General features: G+C 40.6%; 1 protein-coding gene across 3 annotated transcripts in view; it reads left to right on the top strand.

Annotated features, from left to right (window-relative positions):
- The window catches only part of EIPR1 (EARP complex and GARP complex interacting protein 1), a 168525-nt gene that overhangs the window by 686 nt on the left and 145094 nt on the right, over positions 1 to 22745 (top strand). For 2 of the 3 annotated variants that reach the window (XM_043542302.1, XM_037894139.2), the window contains exons 2-3: positions 13312 to 13395; positions 20148 to 20280. In XM_043542302.1, coding sequence (XP_043398237.1) covers positions 13312 to 13395; positions 20148 to 20280 — 217 coding nt within the window. Of the gene's footprint in view, positions 1 to 6182; positions 6253 to 13311; positions 13396 to 20147; positions 20281 to 22745 lie in introns of all 3 variants that reach the window. The other variant, XM_037894138.2, reaches the window with a different exon arrangement.

The following is a 22745-nucleotide window of genomic DNA, read 5'->3' on the forward strand; positions in this document are numbered from 1 at the left end:
GGGGCAGCGTGGTGGGCAGTGGAAGGGGACAGCCCCTTGCAGAGCAGCAGGCGCTGGGGGCAGCTGATACTAGGCAAGGTGATCAGACTCTCTACAGCCTCCCTCCGACATAGCTGATGATCAGGGGTTCTTCCTGAGCCCCGAAATGTGTTTATGCGACAGCCTTAATTCTGACCCTTGCCTGCTTTCACATGTAACATAACAGCCTCTTGTTAAGGTGCCTAACAGCCTGCGGGCAAGAGGAATTAGTATGGGGTGGGCAAACTTTTTGGCCCGAGGGCCACATCAGGGTGCGAAACTGTGGAGGGCTGGGAAGGCTGTACCTCCGCAAACAGCCTGGTCTCCTTACCCCCATTTGCCTCCTTCCACTTCCTGCCCACTGACTGCCCCCCCCCCCAACTGCCGACCAGTCCAACCCCTCCTGCTTTTGTCCCCTGACTGCCCCCTCCTGGGACCCACTGCCCCTAACCGCCCCGCCATGGGACCCCCCATCCAAACCCCCTGTTCCCCGTCCCCTGACCACCCTCCGCCTCCTCCCAGAACCTCCGCCCCATCCAACTGCCCCCTGACTGCCTGCCCCCGCCCCCTGGGACCCCGTGCTCCTTATCCAACCCCCCCTGCCCAGTTACCATGCAGCTCAGAGCAGCAGTGCTTGCTGTGAGGGAGGACGGAAAGCGGGGGAAGGCCTGGGGGCCTAGTCTCCCTAGCCAGGAGCTCAGGGGCTGGGCAGGAGGGTCCTGCTGGCCGGATGCGGCCCGCAGGCCGTAGTTTGCCCACCTCTGAGCTAGTAGTTCAGGGAGGAGGGAACTGCTTGTGCAGCATGACTTTAGTTGTGCCATATTTGGGAGGATAGACGAACAGTAGGAAGATATGTCAGATACGTACAAAGCGCTGTGGCCTCTTTTATTCAATAACCATTGTTCTGTATCTCTTGTTAGTTTTATTTATTTGTATTCTTTAGTGCTTGAGTGCCCTAGCTAGAATGGGGAGGGAGATGGGGGTGGGGGGCATTTTGCAAGACCGTGTACAGATGTAGTATAGAGTAGTCCCTGTGCTGAAGAGCTTACAATCTAATAGACAAGATAGATTAACTGCTATAGAGCTATGGACAAATAGTCAAAAGAATAGAATTTATAAGTTCCAGTTTCACCCCAGTCAACCTCCTTCGCAGCCCTGGCTCATCCTGAGTGGCCTCCTTACAGTGTACTCATGGAGAACACTTGGCCTCGGTCTGGGCAGGGGAAGAGAAATGCCAAAAATTTCTGAAGGAATATGCTCTTGGTTGCTTCTCTCTCCTGCAGAGTGGGGAGACTCCTGGCTCGTTGTTGCAAGGCAGGCAGCCTGTATGGCTCATGAAGAAGACTGAAATACATCTTGTAATACATTACTATTCATCAAATTACCCTAAATCATTAGTTATTTGCTGCTGGTGCTATAGTTGCCCCCTTTATGAATTTGTCCCACAAAGAAAAATTGTTTGGTATACCATTGTGTTTTCATGTCACACCAGGATAGTTTTTTGCAGGTCCCAGAACTGAAATGGTCGAAGAAACGGCAAGTGAATTTGCTTAATGATGCTTATTCGTGATGATTCTCTGTATCAGCCTTGTTGCCCCGTCTGGCCACCTTCCATTCAGTTGTATTTGCTTTTATTATCAATAGAGCATGGGGCTGTTTTTGCAAGTTGTGTTTCTGTGTGTACACTATTGGATGTTAAATCAGCTCAAGTCTGACTATCATAACCATTATGTGATTGGATCACAGAGGCTATATGTCCTCCTATTTCTCCAGGGTTGATAATTCCAGATTTTAAAGGGCATTAGATGCCTAAATACCTCTAGCCCATAGGCTCTTATTTTGGATCACAGAATGTATATTGTGTTCTAAGCAAAGTACTATCTGATATAGTAGATTTAAATTGTGTAGCAAATCGTTTAGATCTCATCCTAACCATTGTTCACAAGTCTGCACTGAGCAGTTCCACTTATTGTTTGGGAAATATGCAGCAGATGATAGGAATTAGGTTTTACTGGAATTAGGCCTGGTTGGGAGCATAGAAGGCAATGGACCTTCTGAGACTGTAGTTCTAACGGGGGATTTGTAAAAGTTAATGGTGAGCAGGAGGAAGTGTCTATGTGGCAGAGCTCTGCTCTGGAGCAGTTTTGGAATGGGGAGGAAGGGTGGATAGTTTTGTGGTTGAGGCACAAAGGAGCTCACAGACTACAGTGTTATTCCTAGGTATTTCTGGTCTCCATAGAGTTACCTTAAGCAAGCCACTTAAGCAAACTCCTCTGTGCCTCAGGTTTCCTATCTGTAAAATGAGGCTAATATTTCTGTTTTTCATATGAATAAATTCAAGTTTGTAAAGTGCTTAGGTATTAAATTAATGAGTGCCATAGAAATGCCTATAAATAAATATGAACTACACAGGATAGACTCATTCCCTCTTATAGCTCTCCTAAGGCACATAGGAAAGGAGCCATCCCCAGCTCCACTTTGGTAGAGCTTTTGACGTAACCTCTCCTGGAGCACTGAGGAAGCACTGGGGGGAAATACCTCTCCAGGAGAGCTCTTAAATTCTGCTGGAGCAAGTGCGTCTTTCTGTTGCCTGTATTTTGTTTGGCTCCTTCAGTTACTTCCAGACTCCCCAGCTGCCAAGCCCCTGACATCCCCTTATGTGGCAGCCTTACAAAACAGAGAATTATGCAGCCACATAATCTCATGGTACACAGGGCCTTGGTTCTAAGCCACAAACATTTCTATTTGTTCATGAATGGCAGTTCTAAGCCTCAGTCCCTTGCTGCCCAGGAAACGTAAGTAGAGTTCCTGCACTTGTGCCCTCCTGATACAGTATGTTCCTCAGCCAAATGAATGTCGACTTTGGTCTGTCTTGCCTTTCCTGTAGGGCTAATTGCTAACTGTCTGATTAGGCTTTGGCTACTGCTGTTTGCTGGGTTCTCCAAGGCAGATCACTTCCTGCTGTTAAGTGGACGTACTGCCATTTTGCTGGCCCACAAACAAGCTGCCTCCTGCAGTTCCTCGGATTGCCAACGTATGTGTCACCACAGGATGACTCCTTTCTTATCCTCCAAACCTTTGGTGTTTGCTCTTGTCAAACACTCTTACTCCCCTGACCAGGATTTTTCTATCATATATACGTATATAGGCAAGCTCTTCCCTCAGTCTCCTGAAGGTCCACCTCCTTGGACCCAGCTCCAGCTGAGGTCTTGTTGTAACAGTACGTCAAGAGAGCCCAGCTGTTACTTAGGCCCTCTTTTGTCAAGGGCACAGCTCCATCCCTTGGGCTGCCTTTCCCTTCTATGCCTGGAATTAACGGTGGCTCTTCTCTTCCCACAGTCAGATCCCAGGCAAATATAGAACTGAATAATGCTGATAAAGCTAAGTTAAGTTAGTTTTTAGTATCTAACAGTTTAAATTTAGCACTGCATGTTCTAAGAGAACTGTGCCAATCATATTTTCCACTTGTTTCGACAGGCTTGCTTAGAGCTAGAAGGCTGTAAAGAGAGAAGAACTGAGAAATAGGGCACCTCATTACACAGAATCAGTTATGAACTAGTTTTGCTTTTAGAATGATGACATTTTCCAGACTGGCTGTCCCATGAATGTTTGGCTGTTTGAGTGATGATCCAGAATTCCCAAAGGGTTAGAAAGACTTTTTCTTTAAAGTTGTTGACTGATTTTAGTGCTAGTGAAAGATGTCCTCTTGACTGACCTGGAGTCTGAAGTTATCTTTTATCTGCAAAACAGGTGCAGCACCAGGACAAATTTCCCTATGTTGCCCTGTCAGTGTGCCTCAGCATCATACTCACCTTTGTCTTGGCCTTTCTGCTGAGAAGGGTATCAGCTGTGGTGTAGTGGTATTTGAGTGGTAGCCAGAGACTACAAACTCTCTTTATGCATGCTGCCAAACTCTATCACATATCATTGACTTTTCAGTGCTATCTGCTTGGGTTGAAATTGAACTACTGACGTATAATCTTCTAATTCAGATAGATTAAACAATGAGTTATCCCAGAAGTCTCATTAACTACAAAATCTTGCCCTGAAAGGTTATTTTACAATGATATTCTAGGTATAACTGTATCAGTCCCTAAACTTGTACCACTAGCAAAATACTAAAAGTAAATCTATAGGTTGGAGTATTTGAGAGAATAGATAAAATGGAAAAAATGCTTAAAATAAATTTTCTAAATGTATTTTCAGACCATCTTCCCCAAAATATGGCACTTTGAAATCCATGTACTTTATTGGTTAGAACAGCATTTTAAAAACAACAACAACCACAACAAACACTATTGGCCCACAGATTAGATTTTAATCTACTATTTAAATGCTCCTCTTATCTCTTCCCTCTCTCTGCCCACCTTGGATTTAGAATAGTTGTGAATTAAGAATTTGTTTTGCTTTCAGTACAAAACCATAACTGAACTTTTTCGGCTCAGATCCTACCATGATGGGTATAAAAACCTAAGATGGAACTTTTTCAAGTGATAATTAAAATGTGCAGTAATCCTGAATTAACTCTTGTCTAGGCTTCTCCTCTTTCTCCACTTCTGTACCTTGAGAGGTTCCCTTCTCGTGTTGCGGAGAGTGACTTCAATAAAGTTTTATCTGGAAAGGTCATATGTTTCAAGTCTTAAAAGACATACATTGGGCGACTGTTTTGCTTTGTAAGCTTAAAAGTTGAAAATTAGTATTGTTGCAAAACAAAACTTGCTGAAACTTAGTCCATGCTTCTATCTGTAAGCTAAGTGTTAGCATTGCAGAAATTAAACAATTATGAAAATATTAAGGGTCAATAGTAGCACTTGGATTTAAATTAGCTTTTAATTCAGGAGAGTGGCAAAAATGTCCAGTGATTTTTTGACTGCTTGTGTAGGGTCATATCTCGAACTAGAGACACTAGCTCTTCTCCATACAGAAATAGTAAGACCAAATCAAGAATGCTTGTATTAGTTTTTGAGCATCTCTGTAGCAGAAAGAAGTTGCCATATTGTAATATAATTTGTAAGTGTGTATTTGCTGGACTACAGTGATGAGTGCCATAGAAATGTCTATAAATGTACCCAGGGGCATCAGAGACAAATGATGTCAGAAGTGGAGAGTGTAGTCCAGTGTACTGGGACTCAGGAGAGAAACAAGTTTTATTCACAGTTTTCCTGCTGACTGGCTTTGTAAGCTGGAGGAAGTCACTTCAACCCTCTCTGCTTCAGTTTTCCACTCCCATCCTTTTTCTGGCTTGTCTATTTTTATTGTAAGCTCTTCTGGGATGGGAAGGGACTATGTGATTGTACAGAGTCTAACACAACGTGGTCCTGATCTCAACTGGGGCCTCTATGTACTGCTGTAATACCAAAAAACAATTAGGGATATAAGGCTCCCCAAATTTGAAAGATACACATGCAAATAAAGGAGAACAACGGTTTAGTGTGACATACAGGGTGCAACAAAGAGTAGCAGAATGACAGTGGAAAACTTAGGCTGAATGTCAGAGAAAAAATTCATGCAAAAAGCATTTCATTACACGAAACAAAACAAAAAATCTTCATTTAAAAATCAGTTAAGGCTGTGCAAGTGAATGTTTCTCTAGCGCAACCAAAGAAGAGTCCAGGAAATCCCTAGTTAAGTCCTCAGCCATCCCTGGCAGTCTGCAACCGAAGCTTGCATTCTCTTTTATCTTACCTATATGACATCTCCTCTTTACATATTTATGTAAAATGTACAGTTTTTAATCCCCAAATACACAGAGCGGATAGAATAGAAATGGATATTTTTTGGCTGTTTGGTATGTTGGATTGAAGTATATAGTTAGGGGTGTGTGTGTGTGGTGTAGATTTTTAGCTAATCTTGTTTGTGTGTTTGATTTTTAAATGGAGGAAATTGTTTAAGTAGAAAAAGCTTGTACTAGTGTTTTCCCATATTGGGAAGTTGTTGTTTGTATGTTTGTAGTAGTGTTGTTTGGATGGTGCTGTGAAGAAAATATGATGGTGTTTTGTGTTTTCTGTGCTTGGATATTTGCATGTTTTGTGTGGAGATGGAAGCAGAAGGTGAGTATATCCTAAGTAGTAGATTTGAGGGTGGATGGAAGGCTTGCAGATGAAGATGTCTCTGGAGTGAAGCTACACCTGAGGCAACTTTTTTTTCTTCTAAATTTCCTCTAGCTCATCCCTGGGGAGTCCCAGCCTGAGGGACCCGATCAGGTTTCATCAGTCCAGGACTACATCTGGGAAGGTTGATCATTTAAACTGGAGCATGTGGCGAATGGATCCCCTTGGATCACTATATGTCTGCTGCTTGTTTGCTGAGTGAATGGCGGTGTGTGGTCCATCAGGAGGTCTTCAATGACTTGAAAATCAAAAAGAAATCCAACAAAAGTGGAAGTATGGTCCTAAATTCCCTGTAAGCTGCGTGGCCGAGCAGCAGCCTATTAAGCGCTATGCAGGCACTTGGGGAACCCAACCCCGGTGGACCTGCCACGAACGGGGGGACAGGCGCTCCTCGCCTGGCACGGCTGGAGGACAGGTGCCCCGGCCCCAACTCAGCCTGGTCCCCAACCTGCCACGGCTAGGGCTCCGCCCAGATGCTGCTGCTGTGGAGAGAGAGCTGGGGGGAGTCTTCTCTCCCCACAGTAGCCCCGGGGCAGCCTGCACCCAAACCCCTCATCCCTGGCCCCACCGCAGAGCCTGCACCCCAACCCTTAATCCCAGGACCTGAGGATGGGGAAAGAGAGCTGGGGCGAGTCCTCTATCTCTCTCTCTCTCTCTCTCTCTCTCTCTCTCTCTCTGCCATAGCCCTGGGGCAGCCTGCACCCCAAACCCTTCATCCCTGGCCCCACCCCAGAACCCGCAGCCCCAGCTGTAGCCCTCACACTCCTGCACCCCAACCCTCTGCCCCGGCCCTGAGCCCCCTCCCACACTCTAAACCCCTCAGCCTCACCCCCAACACATACATTTTCTTACGTGCACCAATTTGGAGGTGATGTGTGACACACAACAAAATTCATTCCGTGCATGTGTGGGAAAAATTAGAGGGAACACTGCATGGTCATATTGCTAAGGATGAGTACAAAAGAATAGCACAAGCATGTAGGAACAAAATCAGAAAGGCTAAGGCACAAAATAAGTTAAACCTAGAAAGGGGCATAAAAGGCAGTAAGAAGAGGTTTTGTAAATATCTTAGGCGCAAGAGAAAGACAAAGGAAAGTATAGGTCCAGTATGTAGCAGGGAAAGAGAGGTAATAATAGGTGACATCAAGAAGGCAGAGGTGTTTAATGCCTATTTTCCTTCAGTCTTCGCTAAAAAAGTTGATGGTGACCAGATGTTTAACACAATTAATATTGACAACAAGGAGGAAAGAATACAAGCCAAAATAGGGAAAGAACAAGTTAGAGTACATGTAGATAAGTTAGATGTATTCAAGTAGTCAGAGCCTGATGAAATTCATCCTAGGGTACTGAAGGACCTAGCTGAAGCTATGTCAGAAATGTCAGTGATTATCTTTGCAAGCTCATGGACGATGGATGAGGTCTCAGAGGACTGGAGAAGGAAAAACATAGCACCTATTTTTAAAAATGGGAACAAAGAGGAGCTGGGGAATTATAGACCAGACGGCCTAACTTCAATACCTGGAAAGATACTGGAACAAATTATTAAATAATCATTTGTAAGCAACTAGAGGATAATAGGGTAATAATAATCATAGCCAACGTATTTGTCAGGAACAAATCATGCCAAGTCAACCAAATTTTCTTCTTTCACACAGTTACTGTCCTAGAGAATAGACGGAGATTGTAGATGTGGTATATCTTGATTTTTAGTAATGCTTTTGACACAGCTCTACAAATTAGGGAAATGTGATCTTGATGAAATTTCCTTAAGGAGAGTGCAAAATTGGTTGACAGAATAATCATCAATGGTTTGCTGTCAGACTTGGGGATATATCTAGTGGGATCCTGCAGAGATTTGTCCTAGGTACAGTACTGTTCAATATTTTCATTAATCACTTGGATAATGGAACAGACAGTATGCTTCTAAAATCTGCAGATGACACCAAGCTGGGAGGGGTTGCAGGCACTTTGGAGGGCAGGATTAGATTTCAGAGTGACCTTGACGAATTGGAAAATTACTCTGAAATCAACAACATGAAATTTAATAAAGACAAGTGCAAAGTGCTACATCTCGGAAGCAAAAATCAAACATACGACTACAAAATGGGGGAAAACTGCCTAAGCAGCAATAGTGTTGAAAAGGATAAGGCTTAAAAGTGAATAACAAATTGAATATGAGTCACCAATGTGATAAGAACTAAGAATGGTCATGCTGGGTCAGACAAATGGTCCATCTATCCCAGTATCCTATCTTCTAATAGTGGCTGATGCCAGATGCTTGAGAGGGAATGAACAAAATAGGGCAGTTATCAAGTGATCCATCCCCAGCTGTCTAGTCCCAGTTTCTGCAGTGGAAGTGTGCATCTCGTGCAGGCAGATGATATCATTGTTGTGACAACAGGATAACTCGCTGCTGCATTTGGCTACTGACAATCCTGCAATGTTGAGTTGCAGTACTCAGGGCTAGCTCAATGGCTCAAATGTTGGAGGAAGGAATTGCATCAAGAATGTCATCTGGCAAGTGATCGATATTCAGCCCTAGAAAGGACTTTCAGTGTGGTCTGCTGATTAGGTCATCAGTTTCCCAAGTATGAACTGAGTATTCACAGGGAGAGCAATAAGAATGTTGATCCATTGCCACAGAGGTCAGATGCTGATCCATTGCTGATCTGTTCAAACATCTCAGATGCCACTGAGCTTACATCTACTAGTTTCTGTGACTCAGGTGGAAAGTTTCCAGATCACAAATGTTGACAAGCCACCGTATTTTAATTGGGACCAGAAAGTTCTGTCAAGACTATCTCACGCAGCAGTCCATGTTGGTGACTTCAACAGTCACCATCCTGACTGGGGATACTTGGGGCATCAGATGCTAATGGGGACCAACTGGTGGAGTGGGCATCTAACAATGATCTTGCCCTCCTCCATGATGCAGAGCAGAGAGGCACTTTCTGCTCAGCCAGACGATCTTGTGAATACTCTCCTGATTTGTTCTGGGTGTTATCTGTGGATGGTCACTCCCAACCTGCATTATGTCTGGTCTTGGAAGATTCCCACACAACCAACACAGACCTTCTATTATTCACATTGGCCTACAGCTCCCAATCATTAGAATCTTTAACAAACCAAGATGGAATTTCAGAAACGCAGACTGGAAGAAGTACACAGATGCTTTAGAATAAGGTCTTGTCTCTATACCATCATGCATCATCCCAGTCAATGTAGCTTTCAGTCATTTCTGAGAAGCCATCTTCAAAGCTGCCTACGCATCCATTAAGCATGGCCATAATCTAGTCTACACACTGTGCCTTGATGCTAAATATGCTCAACTTTTCCGTTTAATATGAATCCTCTGGTGATCCAAATGTAACTGACCCATCTAATTGAGTTACTGGGTGCTACTAGATGGGCATGATGGGACGAGATGACTCAGAATCTAGATATCACTCACTCAAACTGGAAATGCTGGAATTTGATTAGTCTGCGCAGTTCAGCAAACACTAGCCCTAAGCTGACCACTTGCATGCCAAACCAAGCTGTTTGACATCCGCTGAATGTGTCAAAGGCCCCAGATGAGAAGAACGTCAGATGACAGTTTCATGACAAATAGTGTCAGTTCCATCAGAGAAAAAACACTCGGTAACTCAGAGCTGTTCACAGTCAGACTGGATATTTTCAGACAACTATCCACAATGACTCCAAGATCTCGTTCTTGAGTGGTAACAGTTAATTTAGACCCCATCATTTTGTCTGTGTAGTTGGGATTACATTTTCCAGTGTGCATTACTTTGCATTTATCAACATTGAATTTCATCTGCCATTTTGTTGTCCAGTCATCTAGTTTTGTGAGATCCCTTTGTAATTCTTCACAGTCATCTTTAGATCTAACTGTCTTCAGTAATTTTGTATGGTCTGCAAACTTTGACACCTCAATGTTTATCCCTTTTCCCACATCATTTATGATTATGTTGGACAGCACTGGTCCCAGTACATATCCTTGGGGAACCCTGTTATTTACCTCTCTCAACTGTGAAAACTGACCTTTTATTCCTTTCCTTTGTTTCCTATCTTTTAACCAGTTACTGATCCATGAGCAGACTTTCCCTCTTATCCCATGACTGTTTTCTTGAAGTAATATTTTGTCTCCTTTTTTGCTGTAGTGGAGGGGTGGAAGGTTTGTGTTAAATTGATTCAGAGCTCATACTGCTGCTACTAAAAGTATGATAGTTTTACTACCTTGGAAACAGATGATGCATTATAGACCCTTTTTTTGCATGCATATGGTTATTCCTCTCCAGCTATGTAATTCATGGCTCTATAAACTGCTTTAGGATGCAGTAAATGAAAATGCCAATTCGTTTTATTCACTTGACTAGATTACGTCTCTGTGGTTCATATGCTTTTCAGTATAACCATTGTATTTCAGTATTAACTAGGGTATACCTATACCTATTCAATTGTGGATATGATTATGGGGCTGAGGTTTTCTGTATCTCAAGCTTTCTGGTGAATTAGGCTGTGCATGCTTCAAATGGAGGAGGACAGCAGCAGTGCACAGTGACTCAATACCAATGCTTATCATTAAGGTAGGGGAGGAGAGCTTAAACAACCAGTTGCCAAAGCTTGAAGTACTACTCTCCTATACATTGACCACATGTTCTGTCCATCTGAAGTACGTCTATCACCTGTTGAAATTATTGTTTGTTTATTTGTATTACTATAGCACTGAGGAGCCCTAATTATGGACCATTGTGCTAGGTGCTGTACAAACACAGAACAAAAAGACAGTCCCTGCCCCAAGGAGCTTACAATTTAGGTCTAAGACAGAAGACAACAGGCGGATATACACAAACAAGGAAGTACAATTAAACAAGAGGCAGTATTGGTCAGCATGGTAGGCAGTAATTTCTGCACACCAATAGCTGTTTGTTTTGCCATTGTGACTTTCTCTGAATCAACTTGCCTGAGTAGACACCATAAAAAATAACAGATTTGCATAGTTGTGCATAGGCCATCTGAAGGTCCATTATCCCTATTAAGAATCAAACTGTCTCAGATACTGGTAAGCCCCTATTGACAGATCTGAATCTGATAAACACAGATGCATTTTTCCATCCTTTGAATAAGGATAACATGTAGGAAGTCAGTTCTTTATTTTGAAATGTATTACAATTTCAGATATTTAACCCAAACTTTTCATATTTTTCAACAGAGTGGGGAAAAATACAATTCCCATTTTTAATTTTTTTTTGGAGGGGGAGGAAGAAGAAAAAGTTGATAGACAAATGTCAGCATATGGTGACATTTCCCCCCTCCTCCCCCCCCCCTTTTTTTTTTAAAGTGCACCTTGAGTCTGAACTGCTTTTAAGAAGAGGCTCTTTAAAGAGGAGGGAACAAAGTTCTTACCAGTATTTCTTTATTCCATGAAAGACCCAGGAGATCTTTTGTTGTTGTTGTTTTGTTCTACTCCACTTGTTAAACAACTGAAGTCTATTTGATTGAAGAAGGTTTGTAATGACTGGGTTGTTTCTAGTGGTGCTTTCGTGAAAAGACCTTGGCAGGGGATTTGGAATGAAAAGAAGTTCTCACCATGGCTGGGGGGAAATCCACAATGTAAATTTTTATAAAAATTAAAAGCTTTTTGGTGAATTTTCTTGCTGTCACTGAACGCTACAGACTAGCAACACTGGCTCTGTATAGACACAATGCAGATAGATGCGATGTAAGTTTCATTGCATAGATCTGCCATTGTAAATCCATAGTGATTCTTTTCTATTATTTCAGATTTTAGCATGTCCTGAGAATAAACAGTCAGTTGAATCAACATTTCTACTCACTTTATGATCTGCTCACTGTGTACTAGTTTTTGACCTGTAAACTCATTTCACTTGTTACCCATGTCAGGTTTAAATCTAAAGTAGAAAATGTAGTTTTTCATTAAAATCAGTATTCAGTCTAGCATCTGAAATGTTTATCTGTTCAGTGGTGTTCCAGAATGAATTCTGAACTCGAGGTCCAATCTGATCATAACCCCCTAAACAGATGGTTGGACTGCTTGTTTTATTCAATGAAGATCTAAGTGGGTTTTTCCAAAATACTATTCTGTAATTAACTTGTGGTTAAAATGAAATAAATAAAATAATAACACTTCTAAAAGCGTGTCTCTCTAAAGTTCTAGCCACCTTAGTCATCAATTAAAAATCGATTCCTAATCAATAAGGCTATAGTAAAACAAAACCGCACCTAATCACCCAGCATTTAACTATGTCAGCCAAAAAGAATGGTTGTAGTGGAGGTGGGCAGAGCTACTGGCTACCTCAGTCCTTCCAAAATGCCTGCTTAAAAATATCAGCTTTGCCTGGAGTATCTACAGATTTGGGATATTTAAGAGCAAGTGGGGATGTGAATTCCAAAGTTATCTGACGTTATATTACAGCATCTTATTGGTCTCTTTAGCAAACTGGCCAAAGACTGAAATATCCTCTACCACTGAGAGGAGGTCCTTTGGGGACAGGGTGGAAGCAAATGGCAGGGTAGGGCGGGAAAGGCTGTATTATCACTGTCAGTGCTGTGCCTTTTTTATGAGTAAGTGGAGGGTGATAATTTCCATTATGGTCATTCTGGTAGGATTTAGCTTCAGTGGCTTAATGTTAAAAAGCCAGGAGGACCAAGAACTTCTTTCCTTCTAGCTTGCTCTCTCCTATGAATAGTAGGGAAAAGAATGAATTGGTGACTTTGTGTGAGTTCACGGATCTTACTTAAAGGTGTAAAATATTTATTTTGAATAATTTGTCCAAGAATGCCCTTTGTCATTGCAGCTGGCTTAAGTATTTTTGCAGCCACTTCTGCGTCCTTCCCATGTTCCATGATTCTGGGTTCATTAAGAATAATTAATTTGGGAGAAATCCTTAACATTGAATCGTGGTTTTTAAAAATAAATAAATATGGACATATTTATTTAGCACTGAGAGTATAGTAGGTACTTTACAGATGTGAGAAGCAATCCTTACACTAGAAAACTTAGATAAATAGCCTAAATACAGATAAAGTTCAGGAGAAAGATGCAGTGTAAAAGTTTGGTGCTCAAGGTGATCAACTGGGATGTCTTTTATGTTCCAAGATTTTCACAAATTATCAATAACGTATTGCATTGTATTTTTATAATGGTTTTCTTTTTTGCTAGGCACGTGCTTTAACACCCCAGATAGCAGAAACAGATGCCATTCGATTTTTGGTTGGGACACAGTCTCTCAAATATGATAATCAGGTAAACTTTTGTCAGAATAATACATGTTAAGTATCAGGAATATTCTTTAACTTTTTTTTACTGGTATATTACTTCACTTTCCTGCCAAGTTTGAGCATTAGATGCTTTATTTTAAAAAGTGTATTATGTGAACAAAATGTACACATTTTGATAACTAGTTAGGTGAATGAGAAGTCTTTTTTTTTTTTTTTTAAAAGGTTAATATAATTTCATAGTCGCCCCATTTTCTAAGACTGGTGAATAATTAATTAAAAATGTTTATCATAACTTATTTAAGAGAAATTACAAATGAATCAAATGAGTTATTTAACAAATATTATTTGACCAGTTCTATTACTAAGTTACTGCTTTTGATTTTGTAGAACCAGTTTAAACTGCAGAACAGGTAACCCAATTAAAATAAAATCCTGCTTTCCATTTTGAAATTGTAGTTAGGCCCTCATGATTTACTTCAGTGGAACTCCTTAAAGACATGTATGTGTAGGTAATAGGCTCATGGGAATAGAGCTGTAGACAAACTTCATTTTTTGCCTGTGAATATCCATAAAACTTCCATCACTGTGTTTCTGCAGGGAGTAAAGGCTACAGTGACGTACAGCCTATACACAGCCATCTTTTTTGTCCAATCTTTCCTTGTAAAAGTAAAATAGCTGACTTTTTATAAGATTAACTTTAGGACAAGCCTTTATATTGAATGGCAGGCTGGAGCCCTAAACTAGATTAAAAAACCCATAGTGTTAGTACAGTCACTGACTTTTCACATTAGAATAGTTTCAGTAACAGTATTTATTCACTAATACCTTTAGCACACAAACAGAGCTTGGATTCAGGAGGTGCATGGTGCTGTAGTGTGCTGACACTTCTCTCAAGCTTCTATCTTATTCTCCAGAATCTCAGCTTTCATTGTTTTTTTTAAAAGTCAATCTCTAGCTGTTATGATTGCAAAGAAAACCTCAAATGTGAAGGGTATAAATGACATAAAGATGTTTAGAGAGAGGAGAGAGCCTGGTACAGAAGCTCATCACCATTCATCTTAGTGAAGTTTTGTCTCAGATGCCCAGTAGTAACTTAAATGTCAACATGAACTGTTTTGTTTTTCATGTTCTGTTTCTCATTTTGGTGCTAGTAGTAGGTGTTGAGTTTGAGAGATGTTCCCCTCCCTCCCCCCAGCCAGTCAAGAAGGAGCTGAGCCCAAGGAGCCTAGCAGAGTGCATGGACAAAATCAAGCTCTGTCAATGGGGAGCTGAGCTCAGAGGGCATGCACAATCATATTTTGAAAAGCTGTACAATCCAGTGTGAGCAGCATTTCACTTTGGTGGTTCATATGGGTGGAACAGTACCATCACCTTCCCCCTCAGTTTAACCACTGAACACAGCATCCATAATGGCATAGCAAACACAGCCGTTTCACCTTGTTTGTTCGTACAGTCACATTGGCACTCTGTAGTACGAAAACCAGACCTTTGCCCTGAAAAGCTTACTCCTTCCAATTGACAGAGAATATGATGAAAAATAAAAACATACCAAGAGTGGGAGACTGAGGAGACACGATAGAATAGGGGTGGGCAAACTTTTTGGCTTGAGGCTTTGACATCTGGGTGGGGAAATTGTAGGAAGGGCCATGAATGTAGGGCTTGGGCAGGGGGTTGGGGTGTGGGAGGGAGTGTGGGGTGTGGGAGGGGGTGCAGTATGCAGGAAGGGGCTCAGGGCAAGGGGTTGGGGCAGAGGAGGGGTGCAGGGCATACGAGGGGGCTCAGGGAAGGGGGTTGGGTGCACGAGGGGGTAGGGGCTCAGGGCAGTGGTGCAGGGAGGGGTGCAGAGTGTGGGAGGGGGCTCAGGGCCGAGGGTTGGGGTGCAGGGTGCAGCAGGGGGCTCAGGGCAGGGGTTTGGGGTGCGAGGGGCAGGAGAGGTTTGGGGTGCAGGCTCCGGCCCAGCACTGCTTACCTGGAGTGGCTCTGGGATGGCAGCGGCGCGCACCGAGGCCAGGGCAGGCAGGCAGGGAGCCTGCCCTGGCCCTGGCCCCGCGCTGCTCTAGGAAGCTGTCGGCACCGCAGCCCCTGAGGAAGGGTAGGCAGAGGGCTCCGTGTGCTGCTCTTACCTGTGGGTACCTCCCCCAAAGCTCCCATTGGCCCCAGTTTCCGGTTCCTGGCCAAAGGGAGCTTTGGGGGAGGTACCCACAAGCAAGAGCAGCATGCAGAGCCCTCTGCCCCTGCTCCCGCAGGGGCCGCAGGGACGTGGTGCTGGCCAATTCCTGGTGTGGGGTCCGCGGCACCACGGGGCTGGCAATCCCGCTGGCTGGATCCAAAGCCCTGAGGCGCTGGATCTGACTCACGGGCCATAGTTTGCCCACCCCTGCGATAGAAAATGTAGGGAAGGGATCAATGTTCCTAGAGTATTTTCAAAATTCAGATTATTTTGTTTTTCTCCTGTTAAATATAACCTAGCATGCAAGGGAGAACAGATAGTGCTGGAGCTGAAGTTAGCAATGGAAAGCTATCTGAAACTGAGTTTTGGTGAGGGAAAAGCACATGGTGTATAAATAATAAGAGAAGCTGTTCAAGGTATAAAGATCTGGGTGCAGTGTTATATATCTTTATAAGCTATGGTTGGCAGAGGGAGAAGAAAATGACTTACAGAAAAAATTTAGTTTAAAAAAAACCAAGGAGCAAAACTTTTTTTCATTGTTATATCTCAGATAGTGAAATGCCTGAAGATTAACTATTGACTGTGAAGGTGTTTTATACTAACTGGGTAATTACATGTAATTTTTTGCCTAGGATAAACTATCTGACTTCTCGGAGTATTTAGCAGAGGATTTAATTACTAGTTTTTAAGGACGAAGCACCTTCTAGTTGTCACCTAATATCCAATGAGTTTCAAATCATTAACATTTACTGAAAGGGAAATGTTGACATGGTTCTGAGAAGGTGACTGTGGGCACTAATTCTTTACTCTAACCGTGTAGGTACATGTTGACCCTGTATCAAGCACTTTTTTTCACTATCTGACTTTTTTTCTCTTTTTCAAGGGAATAGAACTCAGATTAGAGGTGCAGGGCTTTTAGCTGACTATTAACAAATAGTTGTGGTTAATGGTACTTGGCTGTGCTTCATGCTATCATCTTCTCCCATCTAGTCATTAATCCCCAAGAAATGTTATAGGCCTTAATCATTATTGCTTAATTCTGCACCACTTTTTTCCCATTACTTGAGCTATCTTTAGTAGCTGGCTGGCACCTTTGGTGCTGTGACTTCTAATGAGGCTCTATACAGTCAGGAGGGTTTTTCATATAACATCAATATATGCAGAATCTCTTGTTCTGTTTCAAGTCACATAAAGGTGTGTTGTAGAAGAAAGCTAGTTCTAGAGCTGTCCTGATTTATGGAGGTAGGAGGTTCAAAAACAGCTTTGTAGCTGAAGAAATGGAGGTATTTACAGAAGGTTAACTGAAAACAGAAAACCACTTAATTTGTAACATTTATGTTAAAAGTGTAGGAACAATAATAATTCAGCACATAAAGCAAAAGAATACCTTTTACCCTTATATAAGGCCCTTCAAAGTCATATAGACAGTTTCTACTCTGCTGTGAAGATTCTGCTTCAGCTGATCTCACAGCTACCAGGTAACTTTGCAGAAGCGAAGAGTCAACTCATGCAGGTTGAGGATAAATCCTTGATTAAAATAAAATTTCACATTTGACAAAAGGTTATTTATTTTTATATCATTTTGGTGTAGGGAAAATATGAAATATCCTTCCTTGGTAGCTGTGACATGTATCCTAGGTGATCTTTGATGTCTGTCTTGAACAACATTGATTAGTACATTTCAGAGTTGAAGCCCATATAAGAGTGTGATATGAGGTGGTCTGTCTTATTTGCCATTATGGCATCGGATTATGTTAAGTATAAATTTGGCCCAAATGTATTTGAAGAAAATACTAAATATGAATGACAGAAGAACTAACAAGATTTCTTCAGCTTTAGAAATATGTGCTGAATGCTCACAATGGCCAGGCTAAGAAGAACATTAGCACAAAAACCATGGAGAGAAAATATTTCTTTTCTGTTGTTAAGCCCCCTCCCTTCTTACTTACAGCAGGCCAACATGTTCACACTTCGCTGTAGCATCTCTTCTTGTACCTAGGATGCATGTCAGAGCTACCAAGGAAGGATATTTCATATTTTTCCCTACACCAAAAGGATATAAAAATAAATAACCTTTTGTCAAATGTGAAATTTTATTTTAATCAAAGATTTATCCTCGACCTGCATGAGTTGACTCTTCGCTTCTTCAAAGTTACCTGGTAGCTGTGAGATCAGCTGAAGCAGAATCTTCACAGCAGAGTAGAAACTGTCTATATGACTTTGAAGGGCCTTATATAAGAGTAAAAGGTATTCTTTAGGTTCATGTGCTGAATGACCCACTTACCCTGGTTAGTGGGGGACATATAATACACATTATTGAAGTAAATGCATTTTTGATTTGTAGTTCATCTTTAGGGAACGAATTGCACTGCAAGGAGTCTACTTAATAATTTCAGTGGAAGGTTTCACATTTTTTGAGGAAGCTGAGAGTAGGGAAAAGATGCAAACAGGCAGGACTGATGTATTGCATGCTGCAGCATAGGCATAAAGTTTTATCCCATATGCAGGATAGTACAGTGATTCTCACATTCTAAACATCCTGCTATATATCTTTCTCTTACTTGAAATGGTGAACTGGAGGGATCCTGTCTGTCTCAGGTTTCAGAGTAGCAGCCGTGTTAGTCTGTATTCGCAAAAGAAAAGGAATACTTGTGGCACCTTAGAGACTAACCAATTTATTTGAGCATAAGCTTTCGTGAGCTTCATCGGATGCATTCAGTGGCAAATACACTGTCTCAGAGATGCAAGACTGAGAAGCAATTGTAAAAGATTCACGTCGCAGGAATAATAGGAATTGCCCTTCAGTCCTTACTTTGGGGCTGTGTAGAGATACTGTAGGCCAAAGAGTTATAAAAGGAAGGAATTCTTCCACTGACTGTAATTCCAGTGTCCATTGCTATTGTCTTCTCTTTATCTTCATGTCCCAAATTAATAAATACAGTATTTTGCTCCCAGTTTGTCTGCAAATAGTTGGAATTGTAAGTTTATCCAGTACAAGTATGCATTTTACCTTTGATAAAGAGTCTTACAACATGCTTTACAGAGACTGTCAAGAGCTAAAAAGAGAAGGCCTGAAGGTCAGATATAAAGATGAAATGAGGGAGAAATCATTATAGATGAGGCAGCACAAGTCATAATGTGCAGTTGTGGGAACAGGATGTAGCGGAGGCCAAGGTAGGGTCTGGCAGAGTAGATTATGCTCAAGCAAGAGTTAAGGTAACGTGAAACCAGGGACAATATTTTGAAAGGCAGAGGGTCACTTTAAATTGGACAGGAAGATGGATATGGCTTGGTATAGGGGATGAATAATGTTTCACTTCATAGATGGATTCATGGTTTGGGTCATCAGATGATGACTGGAGAGAGATGGCTCCTTGAGCATTTTAGATTCTTAGATGTCTTGGAGTCTGACAGGAGACTAGGAGTATGGTACTAGTATCGGGAACCAAAGTCCAATTTAAGAAAGTAATTGCTGATGGCAGCACTGAAGAGAGTGAGGAAAAGATGAATACTAATTTGAGATGAACGAGACTAGAGGATATGACCCTGGCTATGGTTGGGAGTTGATGGATTGAGAGCAAGATCATCTAGTAGTGAAGGGAATACTCAGTACTGCAAAACTAAACAAATCCTAAAACTGGATTGATTGGTTCTATCTAGCACATTAACACTTCAAAAAAATTGCCTACAGCACTGTGTGGCTAAGCTTTTAGTATGACCTAATTTAATAGTAGGGAATAGGATGTCTTTAATTTCTTTTCTTCGCCATGCGGAGGGTTCTGTTGTTGGACCTCTGATAGGGCTTACTTGCATGGGTAAAGTTACTCATGCATGTTAAGTGTTTTTCGGGGGCAGTCTTAGTCCATTTCCCCTGCTTTTTGTGTGAGTCTTCCACATGGTAGCTGAGGAAATAAAGCTAATTTTTAAAAATAGGGAAAAGTGTTTATAAAACAAAAGAAAAAATTGGCAAGGGGGAGGTTTGTGAGTAACACCTGAAACCACTTGTTAAAACTTATAAACAATTGGCTAGATTCTAAGTTGACTGTTGTTATAAGTTGAAAGGTTGAATTTTTTTTCCCTGTCAATTTTTTAAATGGTGACAGATTTCCTGATGTCGGTGATAAGTGCAGATGTATATGCAGTAGCTGAAGAGAGAGTGCTGAAAAACTTCTAGTAGGGCATCAATTTTCCTATTACATCTACTAATAATCCCTCCTCCTATCCATTGAAGGGAGATTCATTTCTGTTGATCTGGATACAGAATTATCTTAGACATCTAATGGAGGGTTTGAATGCTAGCAAAGTGATGAGCTGCAAGTTTAGGGCTCTAGTAGCTCATTTTCTGTTAACCATCAAATGGAAAATGCAGTTGTATGCTGTAGTTGCAACACCAGGGAAAAAAAACAAAAGGGGTTTCTTCACAATAAGATAATCACTTTTTTTAGAGAAAATATCCTGCATGAAATTAAAGAGTTATATTGTTAGTATAACAATTAATTAAAGTAAATATCAGTCATAAGACTCATATTCTGTGTTGTCATCCTGTATAATTAAGACCCATAGGAAAACAGTGGAGCCCTAATGTTATCTTTTTATTGTATTTGTAGATTCACATAATAGATTTTGATGATGAAAATAACATTATAAACAAAAATGTTCTCATCCATGAAGTGGGTGAAATTTGGCACATTAGTGCCAGTCCTGCAGATAAAGGTGTGCTAGCAACCTGCTACAATAAAAGTAAGTGCATTTTAACAACTTATTTGAACTTGTTTTAATATTTATGGGATGTACAATAGCTGCACATCTGGCAATACGCAAGTAGCTTAAAATGGGATCTCTTTGCACTTTTCCAAAACGCTTTCTTAAATATACATTATTGAAGCAAGATTAAAAAATAAATCTAAGTTGTTTGCCTGATTAAATTTACTGAACTAGAGTTGCCTTATATCTATATTTTTATAGGCTTCGGTACTTTTAGAGTTCATGTTTACTGGTTTTTCAAACTGGTAACGTAAAAGGTGGTTTCAAAATAGTGTACTGCCATCACTAATCTCTTCTAGAAAGTGCAGAAACATTTTAATATAGTAGTTACAAATTACATATATAATACTCATAAACACATAGAGGATTGTATAGTTTTTACCTAAAATATCTCACCAGCAACAGCTTAAGACTCTTTGGCCAGCCTAAACCTGCATGTACAGCTATTGTCTGAAGATGCTCTGTATGCTTCCTAGGCTAGAATATGTGGAGACTACATATTTTGAGGTTTGAAAAAATCACTCTTTTCTCACTAGTTAGTGGGAAGTTTATCTCTGGCAAGCAAAGGGACCTATGATATTAGTTTGAATAAATATTCAGTTTCGTTAAAATAAATTCTAGGCCATACTTTTTTGAAGATAACCTTCTCAGTGTGAATGGAATATAAATTAACATTTATTTTCCTGAATCTCGAGACTGATCCAGAGCCTGAGCTACTTCTCATACTTCAACCCTTTTGCTGTATCTGTGAAATTAAGACTCTGTTCACTTACTGCTGGTATTCTAACCCATTAATAAAAATGGTAATAAATAATGTTTTCTTACGCTTAACAAAACTAAGACTAATTCATAGTGGATGGGTACAGTAACAAACTTTTTTAGTTTTCTGAAGGGGGAATTGGACTGAAAGACAAAGACAAAATGTTACTGGCGTGACTTATTGGGCATAACTTCCTCACCTTGCCAGTGATCTATGGGGAAGGTTGAAAGAGCTGGAATCTGTCCTAAAATTCTATACCTATTTAAACAACTTCAGGATAGTTTCTCAGTAGCTCCTTGATAAAATCACCTGGTAATGTGCATGTATACTCTGTTTTTGTTTTGTTTTGTTTGTTTTTTTAAAAACAACCCCTCTAGTTTCTTAATGCTGTTTTTCGTTAGTTTTCTTGAGCTGGTGAGTACTAATTTTAAAGAGCTTTGAACTGTGCATAGTGTGAAATGTGTTAAAGAACAAATTAGATACTTGTTTTTATTTATGGTTGTACAGCAAGTGGAGTAAGTAGGTAGATGATGTCCCATTCATTTTTTCAGTTTTTACATATAAAATTTTGAATGTAAACATTAATAGTTTTAAACTATGTCTACAGCTATCTTCGGACTTTTTTATTTCTAGAAAATATTACACTTTAATGAAAATCTTTCTAAAATCACTGTTCAAGACTGTATCATGTTGCATTGTTTGTAATAGGAATATGGGTAATAGTTTAAGAATTGCATTTGTTTAATAGGTAGCTTATTTAATATTTTTATACTAGAGATGATGGGGCTGAATCTAAACACCTCAATTTTTTTTGTAATGTTCTGTTTCAATCTATATTCATTTTTTATCTCTGCAGCTTGGACCCATGTCTAGTTCACATGTTTGATTTTTCTGTTCTGGCCTGTGTGTATTCTAGCTCACGTTTGTTTACTTCAACAAGTTTATGTATATTAAGTTGTATTATGTGGGCTTCATGCATCTTCATTTAGAATAATCGGCCACAAGCATTTAAGAGAAAACAAGTTCTGATTCAGAAATTATTACTGATGTTTCTAACTAACAATGTCTGGAGTAGAAAGCACACAGTGTGGTGTTCTTATAACAAGGAATATTGAATGTAATGGGCAACTTACTTTAAGTAGTAATGCAAGCAAATGAAACAATCAAAATCCTTTTAAAGCTACTACTTTGGCTGCATATTTTTGTCACTGTAAGAAGAGCCTCTAACTTTCCTCTTGTCTAGCTACCAGACATATGAGGGGTTGTCTTGGGATAGCTTTAGTTATTCATATTGAAGCCATCTCTCAATTGGCAGCATAAGACTCCTTCTGGAAAATTTAGATAGGCTCCCATTTTCAACCACAATATTAATTTTAGCTTTCAAGTTACTGCACTATATTGTGTCTCCCTATTTCTATTTACTTACCCCCTATAGACCATTTAATCAGCTGTGTTCCTCAACTTAGTATTTGCTAAATCATGTTAGTGCCACATGGAAAACTGAGAGGGTGTTCTAATATTTTATTTTTCCTTCTTTCTGGATCTCTTCTGTTTGAACTTCTTGTAAATTAGTTTGTCATACATAACAGAAGTTGCCTTCTTATCTTGGACATATTTGTTTAGTTATATGCTTGTTTTTAACTTGATTATTATAACGCATAGGGAGATGTCTTCTTTGTAA

The sequence above is a fragment of the Chelonia mydas genome, chromosome 3 (assembly GCF_015237465.2).
Source record: "Chelonia mydas isolate rCheMyd1 chromosome 3, rCheMyd1.pri.v2, whole genome shotgun sequence".
In the NCBI taxonomy this organism is placed as follows: domain Eukaryota; kingdom Metazoa; phylum Chordata; order Testudines; family Cheloniidae; genus Chelonia; species Chelonia mydas.